At 40.2% G+C, this 21,951-nt stretch overlaps 1 protein-coding gene across 1 annotated transcript in view; it reads left to right on the top strand.

Annotated features, from left to right (window-relative positions):
* PSTPIP2 (proline-serine-threonine phosphatase interacting protein 2) overlaps window positions 1-21,951 on the top strand; it is a 70,683-nt gene that overhangs the window by 4,413 nt on the left and 44,319 nt on the right. The window contains exon 2 of the mRNA XM_081262967.1: window positions 21,468-21,568. Coding sequence (XP_081119093.1) covers window positions 21,468-21,568 — 101 coding nt within the window. The remainder of the gene's footprint in view (window positions 1-21,467; window positions 21,569-21,951) is intronic.

Genomic DNA, 21,951 nt, shown 5'->3' with positions numbered 1-21,951 from the left:
CTTTTGGTGGATAGGTTTCAAAGGGAAATAATCAGCATTCTTTAAAACTGGGATTGGAAAGCTGGGTATGGCTGGTGGTGCTTGCCTATAATCCCAAAGATTCGGAAGGCAAAGGCAGGAGGATTGCAAGTTCGAGGCCAGCCTCAGCAATTTGGCAAGGCCCTAAACAACTTAGTGAGATCGTCTCAAAATAAAAAAAATAAAAAGGGTTGGGGATGTGGCTCAGTGGTTAAGTGCCCCTGGGTTCAATTCCTGGTATAAAAACAAACAAACAAACAAACAAACAAAACTGGGATGGGCCCCAATTTGAGTTTGCCTGATATTAGTGACAGCCTTAGTGTGTCTTCTCTTCCACTCCTCCCTGTACAGACTTTCTTTATGCCTAGTTGGTTAATTTATTTTGCTGTGTAATTTATTTTTGTTAACTTTAATGGCTGCTCATTGGAATAAGATAATAACCAGGGATGTGGATGTGGCTTATTATTCGACCATTAAGCCACATCCACAGCTCCAGGAAATGGCCTGGCCACAGTGGAGGAGAAATTCCTGTCTTGGGCAGGATCAGACACAGTGCTCTTCAGATGGGCTGTGCTCAGACACAAGTGTCTTTCCAGTGTGGGCACACACAGGTGACTGTAGAACCTGTTCCAGAAGAGGTAGATTAAAGCAGTGTCCTCCCACCCCAGGGGATTTCCAGGTACCTCACTTGAGCTCCAGGTCATTCCTGTCCCTGGAGAGTCTTCCTGATTCGCAAGGCTCATGTCCATTGCAGCTTCCTAGTTTGAGTCTCGCCTCTTGTACCTGCAGTAGGCAGGGCTTTTCTTTCTACCTGGGGATTGACCTGGGGAAAATCCTGGGGCTATCTGAACTAGCTTATTAATCTATTGTCAACTCAGGGCTGTCCCTCTGCTCCCAAACCTTTGACCGGATTGGGATCTTTTCCTTTGGGGACTTTTCCAGAGCTGGAGCTGATGCTATGACTGGCAGCCCTTTTCTCTATAAGGTGCCAGTAGGTCAGCTTGGGAGTCCCCCCCTTTTAATGTAAAGAGAGAGAGGAAAAAAAAACCCCACTACCACAATAGCCACTCCATGGTGACCACATGCACTACTTTATACAATGTTTAGGTTGTTGCTCTAATTTTTAAAAACTCTGTCTTGGATGTGGTCCCTAGAATACCATGAAGACTATTTTACATTATTTTGCAAAAGGCAAAGTGAAGTCATTGGCAGCCACCCTTCTCCAACTCATTCTTTCCAGAGCGACCAGAGGAAGCTCTCTTTAAAGTAATTGTCAAAATTCTGTATCTTCTTTTAACAAATAAGGCATGGGACCTATCTTTTAAAGAAAATAAAAAATATCTTACTGAAACATATAAGACAATATCTGGATAAGTGGAAAAGCACAGAGAGTGTTGGCTGGTAAAAGTTAACTTTTTTTTTTTTAAGTCACGGTAAAACAGATACATGCTTAAAAATTCAAATATTTTCAAAAGGCTTATAATTTAAAAAACAGTGTTTTCCTGCCCTATGGTTTTTTTTTAAATAAACATGAGTCTGCAGAAACTCTTAGCTCTTTTTTTCTTTTTTTCATACTACCACTGTATAAAGTATGATTATACTTCTCGTGTGTGTGTGTGTGTGTGTGTGTGTGTGTTTTACCGGGAGTTGAACTTGGGGATGTTCTACCATTGAGCCACATTCCCAGTCCTTGCTAAATGGCTGAGTCTGGCCTCAAACTCGGGATACTCCCAGTTGCCTGAGATGCTGGAATTATATGAACACATTACTGTGCCTGGTTTATACTGCTCTTTCTTTTTTTCTTTTCTTTTCTTTTTTTTTTTTTTTTTTTTTTTTTGGTATCAGGCATTGAACTCAGGGGCATTCGACCATTAATCCACATTCACAGCTGTATTTTGTATTTTATTTAGAGACAAGGTCTCACTGAATTACTTAGCACCTCGATTTTGCTGAGGCTGGCTCTGAACTTGAGATCCTCCTGACTCTTCCGCCTCCCGAGCTGCTGGGATTTTAGGTGTGCTCCACATAGAGAGTTTGAAACATTAACTCTTGATTTACGGCTGTAATACAAGATTTAGTTCTCTCTCTCTCTCTCTCTCTCTCTCTCTCTCTCTGATACTGGGTATTGGATATGGGTGTTCTACTACTGAGCTACATCCTCAGCTCTCAGACTCCCAAGTTACTAGGATTACAAGAGCAAGCCACGACACCGGATTTAGCTCTTTTATATCACCATTTCTACTTCCTTATATAACTATGCCATCGTTTTTTTTTTTACTTTTTATTTAGAAAAATTTCAAAGCTACAGAAATCTCAAGGGTATAAATAATTCACAAATGCCCTTCACTCAGCTTTCTTTTCTTCTTATTTTGGTACCAGGGATTGAACTCAGGGCACTCGACCACTGAGCCACATCACCAGTTATATTTTTATTTTATTTAGAGACAGGGTCTCACTGAGTTGCTTAGCGCCTCACTTTTGCTGAGGGTGGCTTTGAATTTGCGATACTCCTGCTCAGCCTCCTGAGTCACTGAGATTACAGCCATGCACCACTGCACCCAGCTTCAGCTTTCTTAATGTTCAGCCCCATTTGCTATCTGAATTTCTCCTCTTCTAACTGAATACACATATTTTTTAATCAGACCATTTAAAGTAAATATCACTATGTGTGTGGCATAGGATAGGCAGGAAGATTGCAAGTTCAAGGACAGCCTCCGCAATTTAGCAAGACCCATCTTCAAACAAAAAATAAAAAGAGCTGGGGGTTCAGCTCAGAGGTAGAATTCTGGGGTTCAATCTCAGTACTGCAAAAAGAAAAAAATTTTTCAGCCTGAGGGTCAGCTCAGTGGTACAAATGAAATAATTTTCTATTCAAGAAGATGATTCTCACATGAAATTTTAAAATAATAAGCTTTTTTTTTGGGGGGGGGGTATACTGGTGATTGAATCCACCAGGGACACTTTACCATGGAGCTACATCCCCAGCCCTCTTTAATATTGAGATGAATTCTTCTTAAGTTGCTAAAGCTGGCCTCAAACTTGCAATCCTCCTGCCTCAATCTCCCAAGTTGTTGGGATTATAGGTATGCATCACTACACCTGGCGTTAAAATAATAGTTTTTACTAGTCACATAATATTAAGAAAATTAGCTGGGAATGGTAGTGCATGCCTATAATCCCATGGCTCAGGAGGCTGAGGCAGGATCATGAGTTCAAAGCCAGCTTCAGCAATTTAGCAAGGCCTTAAGCAACTCAGTGAGACCCTGTATATAAATAAAATGTAAAAAAAATAAAAATAAAAGGGCCGGGGATGATGTAGTTCATTGATAAAGCATCCTTGGGTTCAATTGCTGGTGAAAAAAAAAATTGAGAAAATTAAAAATATATCATTAGTAATTTGATATTTTCCCCAACATTTTTCTCTGTATTAATATAATCATAGTATATGTATTATTTTGTATTGTGTATTAAAATATCACAACTTAATTTTAAATATTGCTATTTTCCTGACAACTATTTAAAAACATAAGTGACACAACTATTCTCTTTCATATGCAAATATGGCAAAATATGCAATTTCCAAACTTTTCTGTAATCAATAATGTTGTGTTGTATATTATTAATGTAAGGAATTTAAAATTGAGATTCTTTACATATCTATTTCTGAAATCATGTGACAGAACTTGTCACTGCGCAGCTGTGTTCCTGTCACCTGTTTCTCTAATAAATTGCTCTCTCCCTTTCCATGATGATAATTTCAGACTTTTTCCACTCTCATAGGAGTGTCAGTCCTTTCACTGTTCCTCACCTCTTTTTGCTCCAAGGACATATTCCTGGTTATAAAACACAGACACTGTTTTCTCCATCCCCAGGAGATCAGATCCTACCCTATAGGATCTGAATTAGATGTTTAAAAAGACCTCAACTGTGAGGAATAGAAAGCATTTACAAGAGGCCTTTGTCCACACTCTTGCAGATGGCCAGGCCAGGTCTAGTCACTGTGGGCTAATCCTATGGGCTGTCTGTCCCTCGCTCAGGCTTTCTCATCTACCTGTCCTATGGTAATTAGTATCCATCTGTTTAAGCAGGATTCTCATATGATTCCTGCCCACAGGAGCAGTCAACTTGACTCTGACCAGCCCCACCTCAAGGCCACTGTCTTGGATGGGGTCTCTCCCTGGCTGACATAGGTTGGTATTGCTCTTGCCTGGGCAGTGTAGGTGGCATCTGTGGATGAATAACCTTCATGTTCCCCCATGTGTCCTCAACTCTAAGTCAAAGGGAGCAAATGACTTGGAAGAGTCAAGGCACCTATCTGGAGTAATGTGGCCTCTTGTAGAAACTAAATGACAGGCCCCAGGGCCAAGGGCTTGGCAAGCCAGAGCCTCTCTGTTCTCAAAGGGCCGGGAAAGTCCTGGTGTTAGGGTTTCAGATGGAGAAGCTAGAAGCTTGGAAAGACCAGAGCCCCTGAGAAAGTGAGTATGCAAAGATGCTGTGTAAAGATTCTGGGTTTTTCCTTAGAAGGAAGATTATACGTCTGCTTTCTCTACCTCTTTTCTTATGGGTATTTTTTTGGTACTTGGAATTGAACTCAGCGACACTACACCATTGAACCACATCCCCAGCCCTATTTTGTATATAATTTAGAGACAGGGTCTCCCTGGGTTGCTTAGCATCTCACTTTAGCTGAAGCTAAGAGATCCTCCTCCCTTAGCTTCTTGAGCTGCTGGGATTACAGGCATGAGCCACTGGTTTTAAAAGTGATCTTTCCAATTCACAAGTGAGGATAAAAATGAATTGTGAAAATACAGAAAACCATTTGACTATAATAATAATAATAATAATAATAATAATAATAATAATAATAATCTCAAATGAAAACAGTACTAGGGTTATGTTTTTCACCTAACAAATTTAGGTAGTTTAAAAAAAGTGCCAATGCCTTTCACTGGGGAAGGAACAGGGAAACAGGAAGTACGTTTTTGCCAGAGGCAAAATAGAGGCAGGGTAAACTGTTGGAGCTGTTTTTGGAAAGGATTTGGCTGTCTGTGTTATGAGACTTAACAATCGCAAGTGGTTGCAGTGTTACCTCTTTTAGCAATCCAGCCTAAAGAAATATTACAAATATGAAAAGAATCCCGATTTACTAGAAACAGTTTCATTCATAACAACTAAAAGTTTGGACTAGTCTGGAAAGAGTTGACACTGATTTTACCTATGACAAGAGGTCCAGCTGGAGGCACAGGACCAGATATCACATCCAGGCATGCTAACAATCAGCAAAAGAGAAAAAGAAAGTGTCATAAAAAGCCATTTGCCTGGGGTCCCACCCAGAGGAAGCTTGTCCTAGGGATCTCTTACTTGAAACCACCTTCCAATAATGATTTCAAATTTTATTTCCTCTTCTCTTACGAGAGAGCCTATGTTTTACATAATAGACCCCGCGATTGCGATTCAAATGATCAAAACAAAACAGTTACTTCCATCCCCTGCTTTTCCACCTAGAAATTTCTTTTCGCTAGCCAGGTGCGGTGGCGCACACCTGTAATCCCAGCAGCTCAAGAGCCTGAGGCAGGAGGATCATGAGTTCAAAGTCAGACTCAGCAATTTAGTGAGGTCCTGAACAACTCAGCAAGACCCTGTCTCTAAATAAAATATTTTAAAAAGGACTGGGGGGTGTGGCTCAGTGGTTAAGCACCCTGGGTTCAATCCCTGGTGAAAGAGAAGAAGGAAGAAAGGAAAGAAGGAAGAAAGGGAGAAAAAAAAGAAAGAAAGAGAAAATTCTTGCCCAAAGCTTCCAGAATGTTCCCTTCTATGAGGCCTTGTCTACACCAACCCTGGCAATGCCGGGATCCTCTGTCTCAACAACCCCATCTCTGTACTTCATCTGTGATACTATTTTCAATGTTATCCTAGAGGGCTCAGTGGCATAAGGCCCTGGTGGGTCTGGGTTTGGCCCTGCTTGGCTCTGCTATTATTGTTCCATCTTTAGCTGGTAGTGGATGTAACTTCACTGAGTCACTGTGTCTGCATTGTAACATTCCAGTAAGCATACCTGTCAGGGTTGGGATGAAAATCCCCGTTTTTAATGATTGTTTACTGAGTATCTCCTTTATGCTAGTTGCAAAAAGGAGATGTCCATACCCTAGTACATGGAACTCAGAGTAACCAAATAAATATATCATACAATTAAGGATCTTGGTAATTGATTGCAGTAGAGGAAATATATAGGATGTATAAGCTTCCTATTGCTGCTATAACAAAATTAGCATAGACTTAGTGGCTTAAAACAACACAAGATTTACTTTACAATTCTATTTTGCTTTGCAGTATTGGAGATTGAACCCAGGGACTCACTTATACTAGGCAAGTACTCTACCATTGAGCTACATTCCCAGACCATCTTATAGTTCTTGATGTCAAAAATCTCTCTGGACTAGGACCTGGGTTTAAATCTTAGCAGGTACAGCCTGCCATGATCTTTTGTCACTTACCCTTCTTCCTTTCAGCAATCAACCAGGATAAAGGGTTTTGGTCCCTAGAGATTTCTGTTCTGAAGAAGATTAAATCTGAATCAATTTTACATGCCCTTCCCGTCTACTTTCTGCCATTCTCACCTTTTCGAATGTAGTGGGGGGACAGGCTTGGCATTTAAAGAGAATAAACGTTTTGCACATACATGTATTGTACAACAGTAAAATCCTGTTATAACCAGCTGTCCTTGTTCTTCATCTCCGTTTCTTCCCATTCTGTAACCCAGGCTTCATCAGCTGTTCCCCAGTGACATTACCTAGCTTCCCTCCACCATCACCTACTGACTATTTCCACTATGCGCCTTTCCTACCTTCCCTTCACAACTGATCAAGTGAATTCTTGATTATTATTTCTTCCTTACTGTGCTTTATTTTTGTTTGGTTCTAATTAATGAAAATAAAAGTTTCTAAATTTACATTTTTATAGGGTATTGTAAATAAAAACAAATTGTATACTTCAAAAAAAATCTCTCTGGACTAAAATCAAGGTGTCAGCAGATTGCATTCCTTAGAGAATGTTGGAGGAAAGGTGGAGGGGAGAATTAGTTCCTTGCTTTTTCAAGCTTCTAGAGTTTGCCTGCATATTTTGGCCTGTGAGTCCCTTTTATCTTCAAAATCAGCAATCACATTACTCTGATTCTCTGGCTATTAAGGACCCATGTGATTTCATTGCGCCCAGTTAGACAATCCAGGATAACCTTCCTCATCTCAAAGTTCATAAATTAATTATAGTTGTAAAATTTCTTTTGCCATGTAAAGTCACATATTAACTAATTTCACATTAGTACATTTTGGGGGGTTATTATCTGCCTACACATTGGGAGATTGAATGGAGTACTGATATGTATGGGGGACAAATTGGATGTGGGGAACTTCTCCAAGGAGGTGACAGGTGAACTAAGATGTCAAGCCAGGCTTGTGAACTGCTGGGGGGAAGTGGAGAGAGAAGGCAAGGCTGGAAAGTTATATTTGAGGAATAGAAATTACAATGTGACTTCCAGAGGAGGCAGGCCAAATTACTGAAAATTTGTTTGAGAAAAGTGAATTTGCTGAAATGATCCCATTTACTAGAAAACTTGTTTCTAGTAATTAACTAGAAAGTTAAAACATGATTATCTCATTTTAAACAATTTAAAAATTAATAGGTTTTCTTTTTTCTTTCTTTCTTTTGTACCAGGGATTGAACTGGGGGGTGCTTAACCACTGAGTCACATCCCCAACCTCCCGGCCCCGCCCCTTTAAAAAAATTTTATTAGAGATAGGGTCTCGCTGAGTTGCTTAGGGCCTCACTAAGTTGTTGAGACTTGGTTTGAACTCATGATTCTCTGGCCTCAGCCTCCCAAGTCACTGGGATTATAAGCGTGCAAGACCATACCCAGCAATAGGTTTTATTATTATTATTATTATTATTATTATTATTATTATTATTATTATTTTAAGAGAGAATGAGAGAAGTGGAGAGAGAGAGAGAGAATTTTTAATATTTATTTTTTAGTTCTCGGCAGATACAACATCTTTGTTTGTATGTGGTGCTGAGGATCGAACCTGGGCCGCACGCATGCCAGGCGAGCGCGCTACCGCTTGAGCCACATCCCCAGCCCTAGGTTTTATTATTTAGAGCAGTTTTAGGTTTATGGAAAAATTGAACAGAAGTAAAGATTTCCTGTGTAGGTAGGTTTCTCCTACCCTACATTCCTTGTCATTAACATGTAGCATTAGTGTGGCACAATTGCTGTGCTAATTGATATACATTATTATCTAAGGTCCATAGTTTATTTTAGGGTTTGCCTTTTTTTTTTTTTTTTTGTAGCAGAGATTGAACTCAGGGGCACTTGATCACTGAGCCACATCCCCAGCCCTATTTTGTATTTTACTTAGAGACAGGGTCTCACTGAGTTGGTTAGTGCCTTGCTTTTGCTGAGGCTCGTTTTGAACTCTTCATCCTCCTGCCTCAGCCTCTAGAGCTGCTAGGGTTACAGGTGTGTGCCACTGCACAAGCCAGGGTTCACTTTTTGTTATATATGGTTTTTAACAAATAAATAATAATATATTCACCATTACTGTACATCCAAAATAGTTTTGCTGCCCCCAAATTTCCTGTGTTTCACCTATTCCTCCCTTCTTCCCTTCTTTGAATCCTTAGCAACTAATGATCTTTTTACTTTCCTGTAGTTTACCTATTCCAGAAAATCATACAGTTGGAATCATATAGTTTGTAGCCTTTTCAGATTGGCTTTTTTCACCTAGAAATATGCAGTTAAGATTCCCACATCTTTTTGTGGCTTGACAGCTCATTCATATCACTGAACAATATTCCATTATATGGATGTACCTACCACCATTTATTTATGTTGTTCGTCTGTAAGGAATATCTTATACTCGGCTGTAAAGAGAATAAAATTATGGCATTTTCTGTAAATGGATGAAAATGGAGACTATCATGCTAAGTGAAATAAGCCAGTCCCCCAAAACCAAAGGCCAAATGTTCTTTCTGATATGTGGATGCTAACACACAATAAGGGGTGGGGGGGATAGAAGTTCATTTGATTAGACAAAGGGAAATGAAGGGAAGGGAGGGTAGATGGGAATAGGAAAGAGAGTAGATGAACTGGACATAACTTTTCTATGTTCATATACGAATACACAACCAGTGAAACTCTACATCGTGTACAACCACAAGAATGGGAAGTTATACTCCATGTATGTATAAAATACACTTTACTATCATGTATAACTAAGAAGAAGAACAGCAACAAAAGAACATCTCAGATGCTTCCAAATTTTGGCAATTATGAAGAAAGCTGCTATATATAAGATGTTTGTGTGCAGATTGGTATGGGCATAGATTTTCACTCAATTTAGTTGAGATTTAGTTTCAGCAAATCAGCCTGACTGGTCTGGCTCAGTTGAACATCATTGTTACATGGGTGTCACATCTGATATGCATGAGAACTCTGTTGAAAACTCATGCAAGATGTTCATTGGATCTGCAAGTTAGAGAAGGAGCAGAGACATTGGGCTTGGATGAACGTGTGCTAGAAGAAATCCTATTATTTGAGACATGCTCAAGTTTGAGATTTGAATATACAAAACATTCTCATTCCCATAAATTATGGACCTAAATTACAGAAAACCCCAAATACACTGAACTTGAGTTGGACTCAGTGAATAAGAATAAACTAGGCTCTGGGCGTGCAGTTTAGTGATCGAGTACTTGCTTAGTATAACCACTAAGGTTACACCTGGAGGTCCCAGGCTCCATCCCCAGAACTGTGACAACAAAGCCCCAAAACAAAATCTAAAGTTTAAGTTCAATTTAAAACTTTGGAAAAAAATCTCTAGAACATCACAAATTGTTGTCAATTTTTATAAAGAGTTAGCTGGAAGAAGTAGAAACAAGAGCCACATATTTTGGGGGTGGGAGGAGGCTGGCTGGAGTCCACAGTGAATTACTTGGTGTTGTTTCTCAGAACCAAAGTTAATTAGTCTGATGTGCAATTTGGAGATTATTGCATTTATTTGAATATTACTGGTTGAGTAACACCACTTGCATTTATGTATTTCTGTTCATATTAGGAGTATAAAGACTTTAGTCAAAGTGTAAACTTGGCCTTAGTTTCTTCATTTATAAAAGGTGGAAGTTAATTATATGGTGAATCTCTAAGATGCCCTCTATCTCTAATATCCTAGCACTTTAAACAGGACAGAAAACAATCTAGGTATTCTAAGAATGGTGAAACCAAGAATAAACTAGAGTTTGGGGGTCTAGGAAATGGGATGTTCTGATTAAGTAGTCCTGATTAATTTCTGGTTCAAACTTGTTAGAAATCATAAATCTACCTTTGCTTGGAAACATGCAAGTCCAGAGAGCATAAGGGAGGCTTTTTTTTTTTTAAGGATTCTTCTGATTATGTGTTGAAGTTTCAAGAATATAAATGGATAAGATGGATGAAACTGAATAGCAATGAATATGCTGAAGCCAGCTTTTACCTTAGAAAAGAACTCTTTTAGGGCTGGGATTGTGGCTCAGCAGTAGAGTGCTCGCCTAGCATGTGCAAGGCCCTGGGTTCGATCCTCAGCACCACATAAAAAAATAAAATTAAATTAAATTTTTAAAAAAGGAAATCTTTCCCTTAACATGAAATATTTTTTATTAACTCATAATTTCTTAGAATGAAGAGTTAAGCTGAGGTTTCCCACTTACAGCTGTGTAGTGCACCTCAGATATTTCTTCTTCTCTTCCTCCTCCTCCTCCTTCTTCTTTCTTTTTCTTCTTCTTCTTCTTTTTCATACTGGGAATTGAATCCAGGGGCACTTAACCACTGAGCCACATCCCCAACCCTTTTTATATTTTCTTTGAGATGGAATCTCACCAAGGTGCTCAGGATCTTGCTAAATTGCTGAGGCTGGTGATCCTCCTGCCTCAGACTCCAGAGCTGCAGGGATTACAGGCGTGTGACCCTGCACCCTGCCCCAGACATGAATTCTTCAGGGATGCAGTAGCTTGTCTTTACAGTTGGTTTCTTCAGACTTCCAGCTTTATTCCCTTTTTATTATTCAGTTCAACCAGATTATTCAGTTGATAGAAATTAAAGACCTTCAAAATTGTATTATGGTAGGAATGTCGCATGGAGGTATCAGAAGCTGCTTGGAATTTTTGCAGATTGGGTGCAAACTTTGCACTTGGAGTGAGAGGACACATGTCGGCTGGTGCAGCATTGTTGGATGTTCCTCTGAGTTTGACCTACTTTGGATTCCTGGCTCCCAGTTCTGTATTTTCTTTTGAAAGTAGTGACAATACACTGTTTTGTTTTGTTTTGTTTTGTTTTGTTTTGTAGGGGGGAGGCCAGGGAGTGGTACCATGAACTGGTACCACTCAACCACTGAGCCACATCCCCAGCCTTATTTTGTATTTTATTTAGAGATAGTGTCTCAGTAAGTTGCTTAGTGCCTTGCTTTTGTTGAGGCTGGTTTTGAACTTTAGATCCTCCTGCCTCAGCCTTCTGAGTCTCTGAGATCACAGGTGTGTGCCACTGCGCCCAGCACATTGGTTGATTGATCTGGCTTGCTTCTTGACTTAGTGTCTGGACTGCTGAGGTTAGTGTCTTAGTCTTGTCCCTCGTGGGAACCTAGTTCTGTTTGTGGGGACAGCCGCCTCTCAGTAGTTGCCTGCCTCTGAAGTTCTGGGCAACGCTGGGCATGTCTGGGGGAGTCAGCAGGGAATCCCATGAGTCATAGGACGTTGAGACACCACTGGTTTTACCCTACATATGTATCATCAAATTCCTCTCAGGCATGTCCTCCAATTCTTCAACTTTTTTTTTTTTTTTTTTTTTTTTGGTATTGGGGATTGAAGCAGGGATGCTCTACCAGCCTTTTTAATTTTTAGACAGGGCCTCACTAAGTTGCTGAGTCTGGCTTTGAACTTGCGATCCTCCTGCTTCAGCCTCCCAAACTGCTGAGATTACAGGCATGTGCTACAACACCTGGCCAATTTGATTTGATTCTTGGAACTGAACTTTCTTTAATGCTTGAGTACTTCTGGGTCAAGTTGGTGATTCTTTGAAAATCAGAAAAATGAATCGCCCAAAGCAATCCATCAAAGATACACATGCAGGGACCAATAAAAATGTGACTTTAGTAATACATATTCATAGTAATTTTGAAGATGCATCAAATTATGCATAGCTAATCAAGGACAATATGTTGATCATATCGTAATGTTAAACATACCATGTTTTGAAATGTGATTGTTCTAAATTGTTTATTATATATATTGAAATGCCCATGTTTACAGGCTTTATGGCCACACTGCAGTTACTCTTCTGTCCTTTGCTTTTCTCATTTAAAAATAAAAACCAGAAATAATTTCATACCACATGTTAAAGATACTATTCATCCTTTTTTATGGGTGCATAGAACTTGATTGTATGGATGTACCATGGTTTATCAATCCCATTCCTATGTGGGAGCTTTTAGGTTATTTCTTTTGGCTGGGGATATAACTTAGTTGGTAGAGTGCTTGTTTTGCATGCACAAGATCCTGGGTTCAATTCCCAGCACCACAGGGAAAAAATAGTACTGCCAATTAATACCTGATGCACATGTATATTTGTTTTGCTGGTAACTTATAGGATGGATCAAAAAGTTAACACATAGGTAGCTTGGTTAGATATTGCTGAGTTTCCTCTCCTAAGTTTGGACTAATTTTCATTCTCATAGGGAATGCATGAGTGAATGTTTCCCACAGCTTTTTCAACACAGTGTTGTCACAGTTTTTAATTTTATTAATCTGATGGGTGAGACATGGCATCTTAGTTAAGCTTCATTTGCATTTTTCTTTGTATAAATGAAATTGTATATATTTTAATATATTCAAGGAATATACAATAATCTTTTTTTTTTAAAGAGAGAGTGAGAGAGGAGAGAGAGAGAGAGAGAGAGAGAGAGAGAGAGAGAGAGAGAGAGAGAGAGAATTTTTTAATATTTATTTTCTAGTTCTCAGCAGACACAACATCTTTGTTGGTATGTGGTGCTGAGGATTGAACCCGGGCCGCATGCATGCCAGGCAAGCGCGCTACCACTTGAGCCACATCCCCAGCCCCTATACAATAATCTTTTGTTCATACCTTTTCCCCCATTTTAGGTCCTTTTCTGTCAATTTAAAATATTTTTTTTGATACAGAGGATTGAATTTAGGGGCACTTGACCCACTGAGCCATATCCCCAGCCCTATTTTGTATTTTATTTAGCGAAAGGGTCTTGCTTAGCTTAATGAGTTGCTTAGTGCCTCACTTTTTGCTAATGCTGGCTTTGAACTTGTGATCCTCCTGCCTTAGCCTCCTGAGCCCATCTAAAATAATTTTTTATGTATTTAGACTCAGCTCTTTATGATTTTATTGCTAGTATTTTCTCCTACTTTGTTAGTTGTCTTTTTATGCTGTTCACAATGGGTTTTTTTGGCTTGCAAAATTTATTTTATATGGTCAAATTTATAAATTTTTTCACTTTTGGAATTTGGATTTTAAGTCATGGGTAGAAAGCCTTTTGAACACCCAAATTATAGAGTTATTCACCTACGTTTACTTCTAGTGCTCTCAAAGTTTCATGTTTCTCACTAGATCTTTGATCTGTTTTGAACTTATTTTTATGTGTGGTGTGGGGTTTGGAATTTTTTAAAAATATTTTTTTTTTCAAAATGGCTAACTAGGTGCCTTAGCACCATTTAACAGAAAATTTACTTTCACCTTAATGAAATAAGTGATATGAAGTTGCTGTGCTAGGGACTGGGGGCATATGCTCAGTGATAGAGAGTGTGCCAAGCAGGCATTAGATCCTGGGTTCAATTCTCAGCACCCTCCTCCCATTTTATTTTCAGTGCTAAAGGTAGTATCTTATATCAATCTCTTAATCTACATTTTGGTAAACTATATTTTATTAATTAGAATAGGAAATTTGTTGGGATTCTCCTTTATATCTTCTATGGTTGGAATTATACTTAGATAAATCTCTCTTACTTGAATATTTTATATATTTCTATATTTTCTTCTCATATGTTTATTATTTCTATCTTTAGATCTTTAATTCACTAGGAATTTATTTTACAATATTACAATATTATGTTAGGGTTCTTTTTTTTTGAGTACTAGGGATTGAATTCATGGGCACTCAACCACAGAGCCACATCCTCAGCCCTATTTTGTAATTTAATTAGAGACAGGGTCTCACTGAGTTGCTTAGCACTTCACCATTGCTGAGGTTGGCTTTGAACTTGTGATCCTCCTGCCTTAGCCTCCAGAGCTGCTGGGATTACAGGCATGCACCACCATGACCAGCTAGGGCTGTATTTTTAGTTTTTGTCACAGTAACAATCATTGAGTTAGCCATCCTTTGTTTTCTAATTTCATGTCTCCTTTAAGTGAGGCATAGTGACCTGTAATCCTATCTACTTGGGAGACTGAGGTAGGAGGATTGTAAATTGGAGACCAGCCTTGGTAATTTAGCAAGTCCCTGTGTCAATAATTAAAAAGGGCTTGGCATGTAGCTCAGTAGTAGAGTGGCTAAAGTACCAAAAAGCCTAGCTGGCTTTTTGAATAGTTACCTGTATTGCCTCAACATCCTGTCTCTTGACTTGCTTGGTCTCTTGTGCAGCAAGCAGTAGGACTTGGTCCAGTAAAAATCTTTGTAGCTTTGTATTATTTTTGTATAATAGAATAAGTCTTCAATCATTATTATTATTATTATTATTATTATTGTTTTTTTAAAAAATATTTTAGGGGCTAGTTTCATTCACCTATTTTTCGGGGTGGCTTTATAATGAATGTAAGTTTTAAAAAGAGATAGCATTAAGATGAGTGTGGTGGTGCATGACTATAATCCCAGCGACTCAGGAGGCTGAGGCAGGAGAATCACAAGTTCAATGTCAGTCTCAGCAATTTGTTGAGGCCCTAAGCAACTTAGTGAGACCCTGTCTCAAAATAAAAAAGAAGAAGGCTGGGGGTGTGGCTCAGTGGTTATGTACTCCTGGATTTAATTCCCGGTAAAGACTCACATTTTGAAAAGTATTTTACAGATTTTTTATTGGCATTGTGAATAGGATATTTGAATTTTAATTACATTTTAAAATGGGTACTGGAAAGATATTACTGTTTTTATGTTTAATTCTTTTTCCAGCTTTTTACTTGATAATCTCTGATTTTCTAAGTAGATCTGGCATTGTTCTGGAAAGGCATTTAGAAGACCTCAGAGCTGTGCTGACCATTTTTTCTCTTTCATGTTTCCCTGTGGAGGCTTTGAAGACTGCAGGGGACACTCCCTGTTGCTACTCTGCTCTTTAAGTCACTGTTAGGATTCTGCTGCAGGGTGGAGCCCTCATCTGTCATAGCTTTGGTATAAATGTCAGAAGCAGCTGCTCTGCTTCCACTTGGTGTGGGGCAGGGCACTGGCGGGCTTCCCAACGTCCTTGAAACACCCTGAGTATTATCCATGGCTGCTCCAGTCTTGGTCGATATGGACTGGAAGCTTAGGCCTTAGGTTCTAGGATTTTGCTGGGAAACTTGGTATACTTTCTTCTCTGTTTTACTGTCTTCTGATATCTGTCCATCTAATTTGGTCAGTATTTTTTTTTTTTTTTTTTTTGGTACCGGGGATTGAGCCACCCAGCCCTTTTTATTTTTTTTTTTTTGAGACAGGATCTTGCTAAGATGTTTAGGGCCTCCCTAAATTGAGGCTGGCCTCCAACTCAATCCTTCTACTCAGCCTCCGGAGTGGCTGGGATTACAAACATATGCCACCATGCCTGGCCCATTGGCATTTTATATTACTGGAATTCCAAATGTGTCATTTTTTTAACATGTAAAACATGGAAATAACTTCTCTCACTTTGTTTATGGAACATGTTGTAGTCCTTGAATGCAAAAGCACAGCACCCTTATGTACTTTCTCTGCTGGCCTCCCAAAACCACAGTCTTTGTAGATAATGGAAACTAATTTACCTACTTCCCTTTCCAGGGAGGCTCTCCGGGCTTCTATGCCCATTTACATGTTTTACTCAAAATTAGAGGTTTTAAAATAAAATGCAAACCAGAGAGTCTTCTCTGGCTTATTTTCCTTTGTACTTTTCTGACATCATTCTTGTCTCCCCATTCTGTCCTCTGCTTTCTTCCTGGAAGTTCCCCCCAGGCAGGAATCAGGATGGTCTTTCTCAAACTGCATCTCAGTCACTTGGAAAGAATATAAAACAGTGGAGACTCCCATGCGCCACCCCACGTTCCAAATCAGCAGGTCTGGGCTCAGCCTGAGGGTTCTACATGTTTAAGGAGTTCCCTGAATGATTCTGGCCTCGTGCATGGTAGGCCAGCACTCTACCATCAGTGAAATCCCAAGCCCCTTGGCCTAGGTGGTCCTTGGAGCCCATGACTGGAGAGCTTATGTGTAGTGAGCATCCTGATGGGTCTGGGCTTTAGGTGCAGCACAGGACCAAACACCTGGATCCTTGGTAGCAGCACCGGTAGCCATATTGGCTTTGAACTATCATTGTTCTTATTACTTTTTACACAGATTCATCTTGCCTGTCCTAGAACTTCATATAAATGGAACTGTGCAGTAAATTCTGTTTGTGTCTAGCATTTTTCGCTCATGGACAAATGGCTATCCATTCATCAGTTAGACATTTGAGTTGTTTCCAGTTTTTGGCTACTGTGAATACCGTCCTTATGAATATTCTTTCTATTTCTTGATGCATGTTTTCATTTCACGGGTGAATGCTTAGGAGTGGAACTTTGGGTTATAGGGTATGTGCACGTTAGCTTTTTGAGACATTGCCCCAAACTTTTTTTTTCAAAATGTTTGTACCATTTTATACTCCTATAAGCAGTGCAGGAAACAATTTGGTTGTTCATCATTCTTGATTATATTCAATGTTGACTCTGTTCTTGTGGGCATTAAATTGGATTTCACTATAATGTTGAGGAATTTTTTATGAGCTTTTTGGCGAAAAGGAATATATATATATATATATATATATATATATATATATATATATATATAATTTTTTTTTTTGTTATTGGGGATTGGACTCAGGGGTACTCAACCACTGAGCCATATCCTTTTTTTCTGTTAATGTGGTGAATAATGTAATTGATTATTTTCAAATATTAAATTAATCTTGCATTATTGAGATAAATAACTTGGGTCATGGTGTGCTTTACATTCATTTATTCCTGGAGATGATATAATAATTCAGTAGAGATTTTTACATCTGTTCTTGTGAGAAAGATTTTCTGGGAATACTCTTTTCTTGTAATGCCTTTGTCTTTTTTTTTTTTTGTAACAGGGTTATGCTAGACTCATAAATTGAGAAGTCTTTCCTCTTTTTCTGAAAGAGTTTGGGTAAGACTGGTGTTATTTCCCCCCTTAAATATTTGATAGAATTCAATAGTGAATCTGTCTGGTCTACTATTTTTAAAAACATTTATTTTTTAGTTGTAGGTTGAAACAATACTTTTATTTTATATGTGGTGCTGAGGATTCAACCCAGTGTTTCACGCATACTAGGCAAGTGCTCTACCACTGAGCTACATTCCTAGCCCTGACACACTGTTTCTGATGGTAGATCTGTGATGCTTTCTTGGTGCATCATGGACTGCATGTGCATTCCTTTCTTGCTTGGCTCTCTTAGACTGATTTCTGCCAGTTGGCTCACTGTGATGCTCTCTCTCTCTCTCTCTCTCTCTCTCTTTTTTTGGTACGAAGGATTGAACTCAGGGGTACTTGTCCACTGAGCCACATCCCCAGCCCTATTCTGGATTTTATTTAGAGACAGGATCTCACTGAGTTGCTTAGCACCCTGTGTTTCCTGAGGCTGGCTTTGAACTTGCAATCCTCCTGCTGCAGTCTCCAGAGCCGCTGGGATTACAGGCATGCGCCACCCACCATGCCCAGCTCACTGTGATGTTCTTTGAGTAGCATAGTCAGAAGTTTCCAGACCAAATCCTCCACCCCTTTGAACTCAGCCTTGAATATTTTTTTTTTTTTGTCTTTTTCTAGGGGTTTCCTTTCCTGGTTGCCTTGTAACCCAGTCATTCTCTAGAAGTGACCGTTCTGTTATTTTTACGGTTGGCAGCTGGGAGGTCTGGTGTTTTGTGTTTTCAGGAAACAGGTCTCGTTCTACTCTTCCTGTCCTTCTCAGAGTATCTGCACCCTTAGTTAAGAAGAGGAAAACCACCTTTCCAAATGCACATTGTGAGACAGAGAAGTCAGATGAACAAAGAATTCTGTCTACAAACCAACTTTGAAATTGACCCTTTGTCCCCACTCCTTCATTCCACTCAGGAGTCTTTATGTTCATTATTCCCTCTGATATATCTGGCTAGGAGAAAAGTAGGCATTTTATTCTACAGATGTTCACTGTGGGCCTTTGGTGAGCATAGCATTAAGATAGATTTCCAGGGGGAGGGGTGCTGGTGTGGTTCAAGACTTGAACAAAGCCCTAGGGACTTGTAATAGAGTTTGGACAGAAAGGTTACTCACAGGGGTGGCACTTAACATCAAATTCAGATGCTGAGTACCCTAAGAACCCAGAGGAGGGAGTTGTGGCTACTGAGAGAAGACTTCAAGAAAACTAGGATTTGAAAGGCCAGATTTGGATTTGGGAAGGATAGTGTTAAGACTCCTCTGTCAGCCTGGTAGATAGAGGGGTCTTAGCCTACCAGGCTAAGACAGAGGGGTCTGCATGGAGACAACAGGTGGAAGATGAGGCTTTGGTGTGCCACCATGCTCAGCTCACTGTGATGTTCTTTGAGTAGCATACTGTTTACATGATCTTTCTTTGGACTTCCCGAAATCTAAATCTATGCTTAAAGAATAGTTACAGAGCATAGAATTCAGTGTATTTCTAACTTAGATTTATATGCCCACCTGTAAAATTTATGATGCTTATATAAATCCATTTAACAATGTGATGTGAGATATGGGCTCTTAAATTTCCAGTTGCCATGTTGAAATCAGACTCTGGTCTTAGTCTTGCTGGGGCTCTCTGGGATCACTGTCTGCTCAGTCAGGCCATCCAGAGTGGCAGCAAATGGAAGAGAGGACATTCTGTTTCTCTAGTGTCCAGGACTGGGTGGAGACATAGCTTTAGAAATCTCTCCTCCCACAGTCTTTTAGTCAGTTTTTTCACTGCTGTGACTAAAAGATCAGAACAATTTTAGAGGAGGAGAGTTTATTTGAGGGTTCATGGTTTCAGAGGTTTTAGTCTATAGAAGGCTGGCTGCATTCCTCAGGGCTCGAGGTGAGGCAGAACATAATGGCAGAGTGTGCGGCAGAGGGAAGCAGCTCACATCATGGTGACCAGGAGGCAGAGAGACTCCACTCTCCAGATACGAATAGATACCTCAAAGCCACGCCCCAATCCCCACCTCCTCCAGCTATACCCTACCACTTCAGTTACCACTCAGTTAATCCCTATCAGGGGGTTAATTCACTGACTGGGTTAAGGATCTCACAACCCAATCATTTTCTCCTCTGAACCTTCTTACTTTGTCTCACACCACATTTGTTATGGAGGACACCACATCTAAACCATAACACACACAGGGCTGCACCTTCCTCCATAGACTGGGGCTGGGAAGGTCAAGTCCTCTTTGTCTGGTCCACTGTGAGTCTAGAGCTCCCAGGACACACCCAGAGGAGGTCTAAACAACCTGGTCTATGGGGGCTGGAGTCCAAATCAGACAACCTGTTGTAATCATGGGGTAGAAAACAGGGAACCAACCTCATAGGGGACACTTTGATACTGTTTACAAGCCCCTGATTTATCAGTATGGGTAACTAAGGACACCTAGATTTTTTTTTTAACCAGGGATTGAACTCAGGGGCACTCAGCCACTGAGCCACATCCCCAGTTCTTTTTTATATTTTATTTAGAGACAGGGTCTTGCTGAGTTGCTTAGGGCCTCACTAAGTTGCTGAGGCTGGCTTTGAATTCTTGATCCTCCTGCCTCAGCCTCTTGAGCTGCTGGGATTATAGGCATGCGCCAATGTACCTGGCAGGAACCTTGATTTTTAAAATGTACTCCACCTGGAGTTACTGGTTTGGAGGACTTAACCAGCCAGCTTCCTCCATTATGGAGGACACAGTAGAATAAAATATGAACAAACTGCTAATTTAAGAAATGTAAGCAAGCCAGGCACAGTGGTGCAGGCCTGTAATCCCAGTGGCTCAGGAGACTGAGATAGGAGGATTACCAGTTCAAAGCCAGCTTCAGCAAAAGCAAGGCCCTAAGCAACTCAGTGAGACCCTGCCTCTAAATAAAATACAACATAGGGCTGGGGATGTGGCTCAGTGGTTGAGTGCCCCTAAATTCAATCTCTGGTATCCCCTTCCAAAAAACAAAAATCAAAAAACAAAACAACAACAACAACAACAACAACAACTGAAAGAAAAAAAGAGAAAGAAATATAAGTAACACTTTTCTCCAGATTGAGGCCCATGATGACATGGAGCACACTGGCCGCTGGACTCCCCTTCATACTTTTCAGCGGGCAGATGGCCACTTTCTCCCACTCTGAGGCCTGATTCCTGGTTCCTGGCTCAGAGATGCCTGCCTTTTGCAGAGAGACTTTGGACTCTCTATAGGGCTAACTGGCTATGGGAAGAGTTGTCAGGGTAAAGCTCAGTGGCATGTTTAAGGACTAACTGAAATTTGTATAGCTCCTGGTTAAAATGGATCTGCAGCAGGAGTCAGTTTCCACCAGCAGTGTTGTTAGGACAGAACATCAAAGAAACAGAGTCTCATGCTCATGCTCAGAAAGCAAAGTTTCTTGACAGGGAAGGCCTGCCAGGCTGCCCAGTAGAGTGGCACAGCAGCTCTATTCGAATAGGGGTTTTTATATCTTTTTAATAAGAAACAAGAGTAATCTGGAAATGGCCCTGAGTGCAGCAAGCTAGAACTGACCCTGAGTGCAGATGGGGGTGGTGATGGGAACAGGGTATCTTAAGTTTCTTTTTCTTGGCAGTTTTAAAATTTCGGTTTCAGGTTAAGATGGAGTGACTGATGTCTAGGATATCCCATTGAGTGTGAAGCTGTGCACAGCCGAAGGCTAGAGTAGGCACTTGCCTCATTTCTGGGCAGGAGTGGAGGCCAGAGAAGGACTTGAGCCCAGCCTCCTTCCTCATCCACGTGCCTCTTAGTCCTTTGTCACTTTCTTCCTGTTTTGCGGCCCTTTAATTTCATCATTTGAAAAATCCTACTGCAGCTTCTAGTCATTCTTTTTGGCCACATGTCTTGGAGATAAAGCAATTCAGGAATCTCCCATTGCTTGCTTTCCACCTCATCGGCCCCTTCCACTCTCTAGGCCTTGGGGCTGCCATCTGTGCTGTTCCTGGTCTGATGCTGTCATGTTCTTTCCCACCAGAGCACAGACATCCTCAGTACCATTGGCTATGACAACATCATCCAGCACCTAAACAATGGCCGCAAGAACTGCAAGGAGTTCGAAGAATTTCTAAAAGAAAGGTATGCTGCTGTGTCCCTGTGAACTGGGATGTTCCCACACAGACGAGGAACCATGGGCTGGTTTTGATTGTGCTTAGCAGTTCTGAAGACTCTCTGCTATAAGTTACAATATGATACCCAAGAAGTAAATGGTATCTCTGTCCTGAAGTTCTTAGGAGCTAGTTTGCGAGAAAAGATTTATGAATGAAGCCAGACACAGTAGTGCACACCTGTAATCCCAGTGGCTCAGGAGACTGAGGCAGGAGGATCTCAAGTTCAAATTCAGCTTCAACAACTTAGCAAGATCTGTTTCTTTTTTTTAATTTATTCATTTTAGTTATTGATGGACCTTGATTTTTTTTTATATATGGTGCTGAGAATCGAACCCAGTGCCTCACACATTC

Source organism: Spermophilus citellus, assembly GCF_964194105.1.
Source record: "Spermophilus citellus genome assembly, chromosome: 12".
NCBI classification, from domain to species: Eukaryota; Metazoa; Chordata; class Mammalia; order Rodentia; family Sciuridae; genus Spermophilus; species Spermophilus citellus.
The sequence above is the reverse complement of the archived record's forward strand: the minus strand, read 5'-3'. Positions and strand labels throughout refer to the sequence as shown.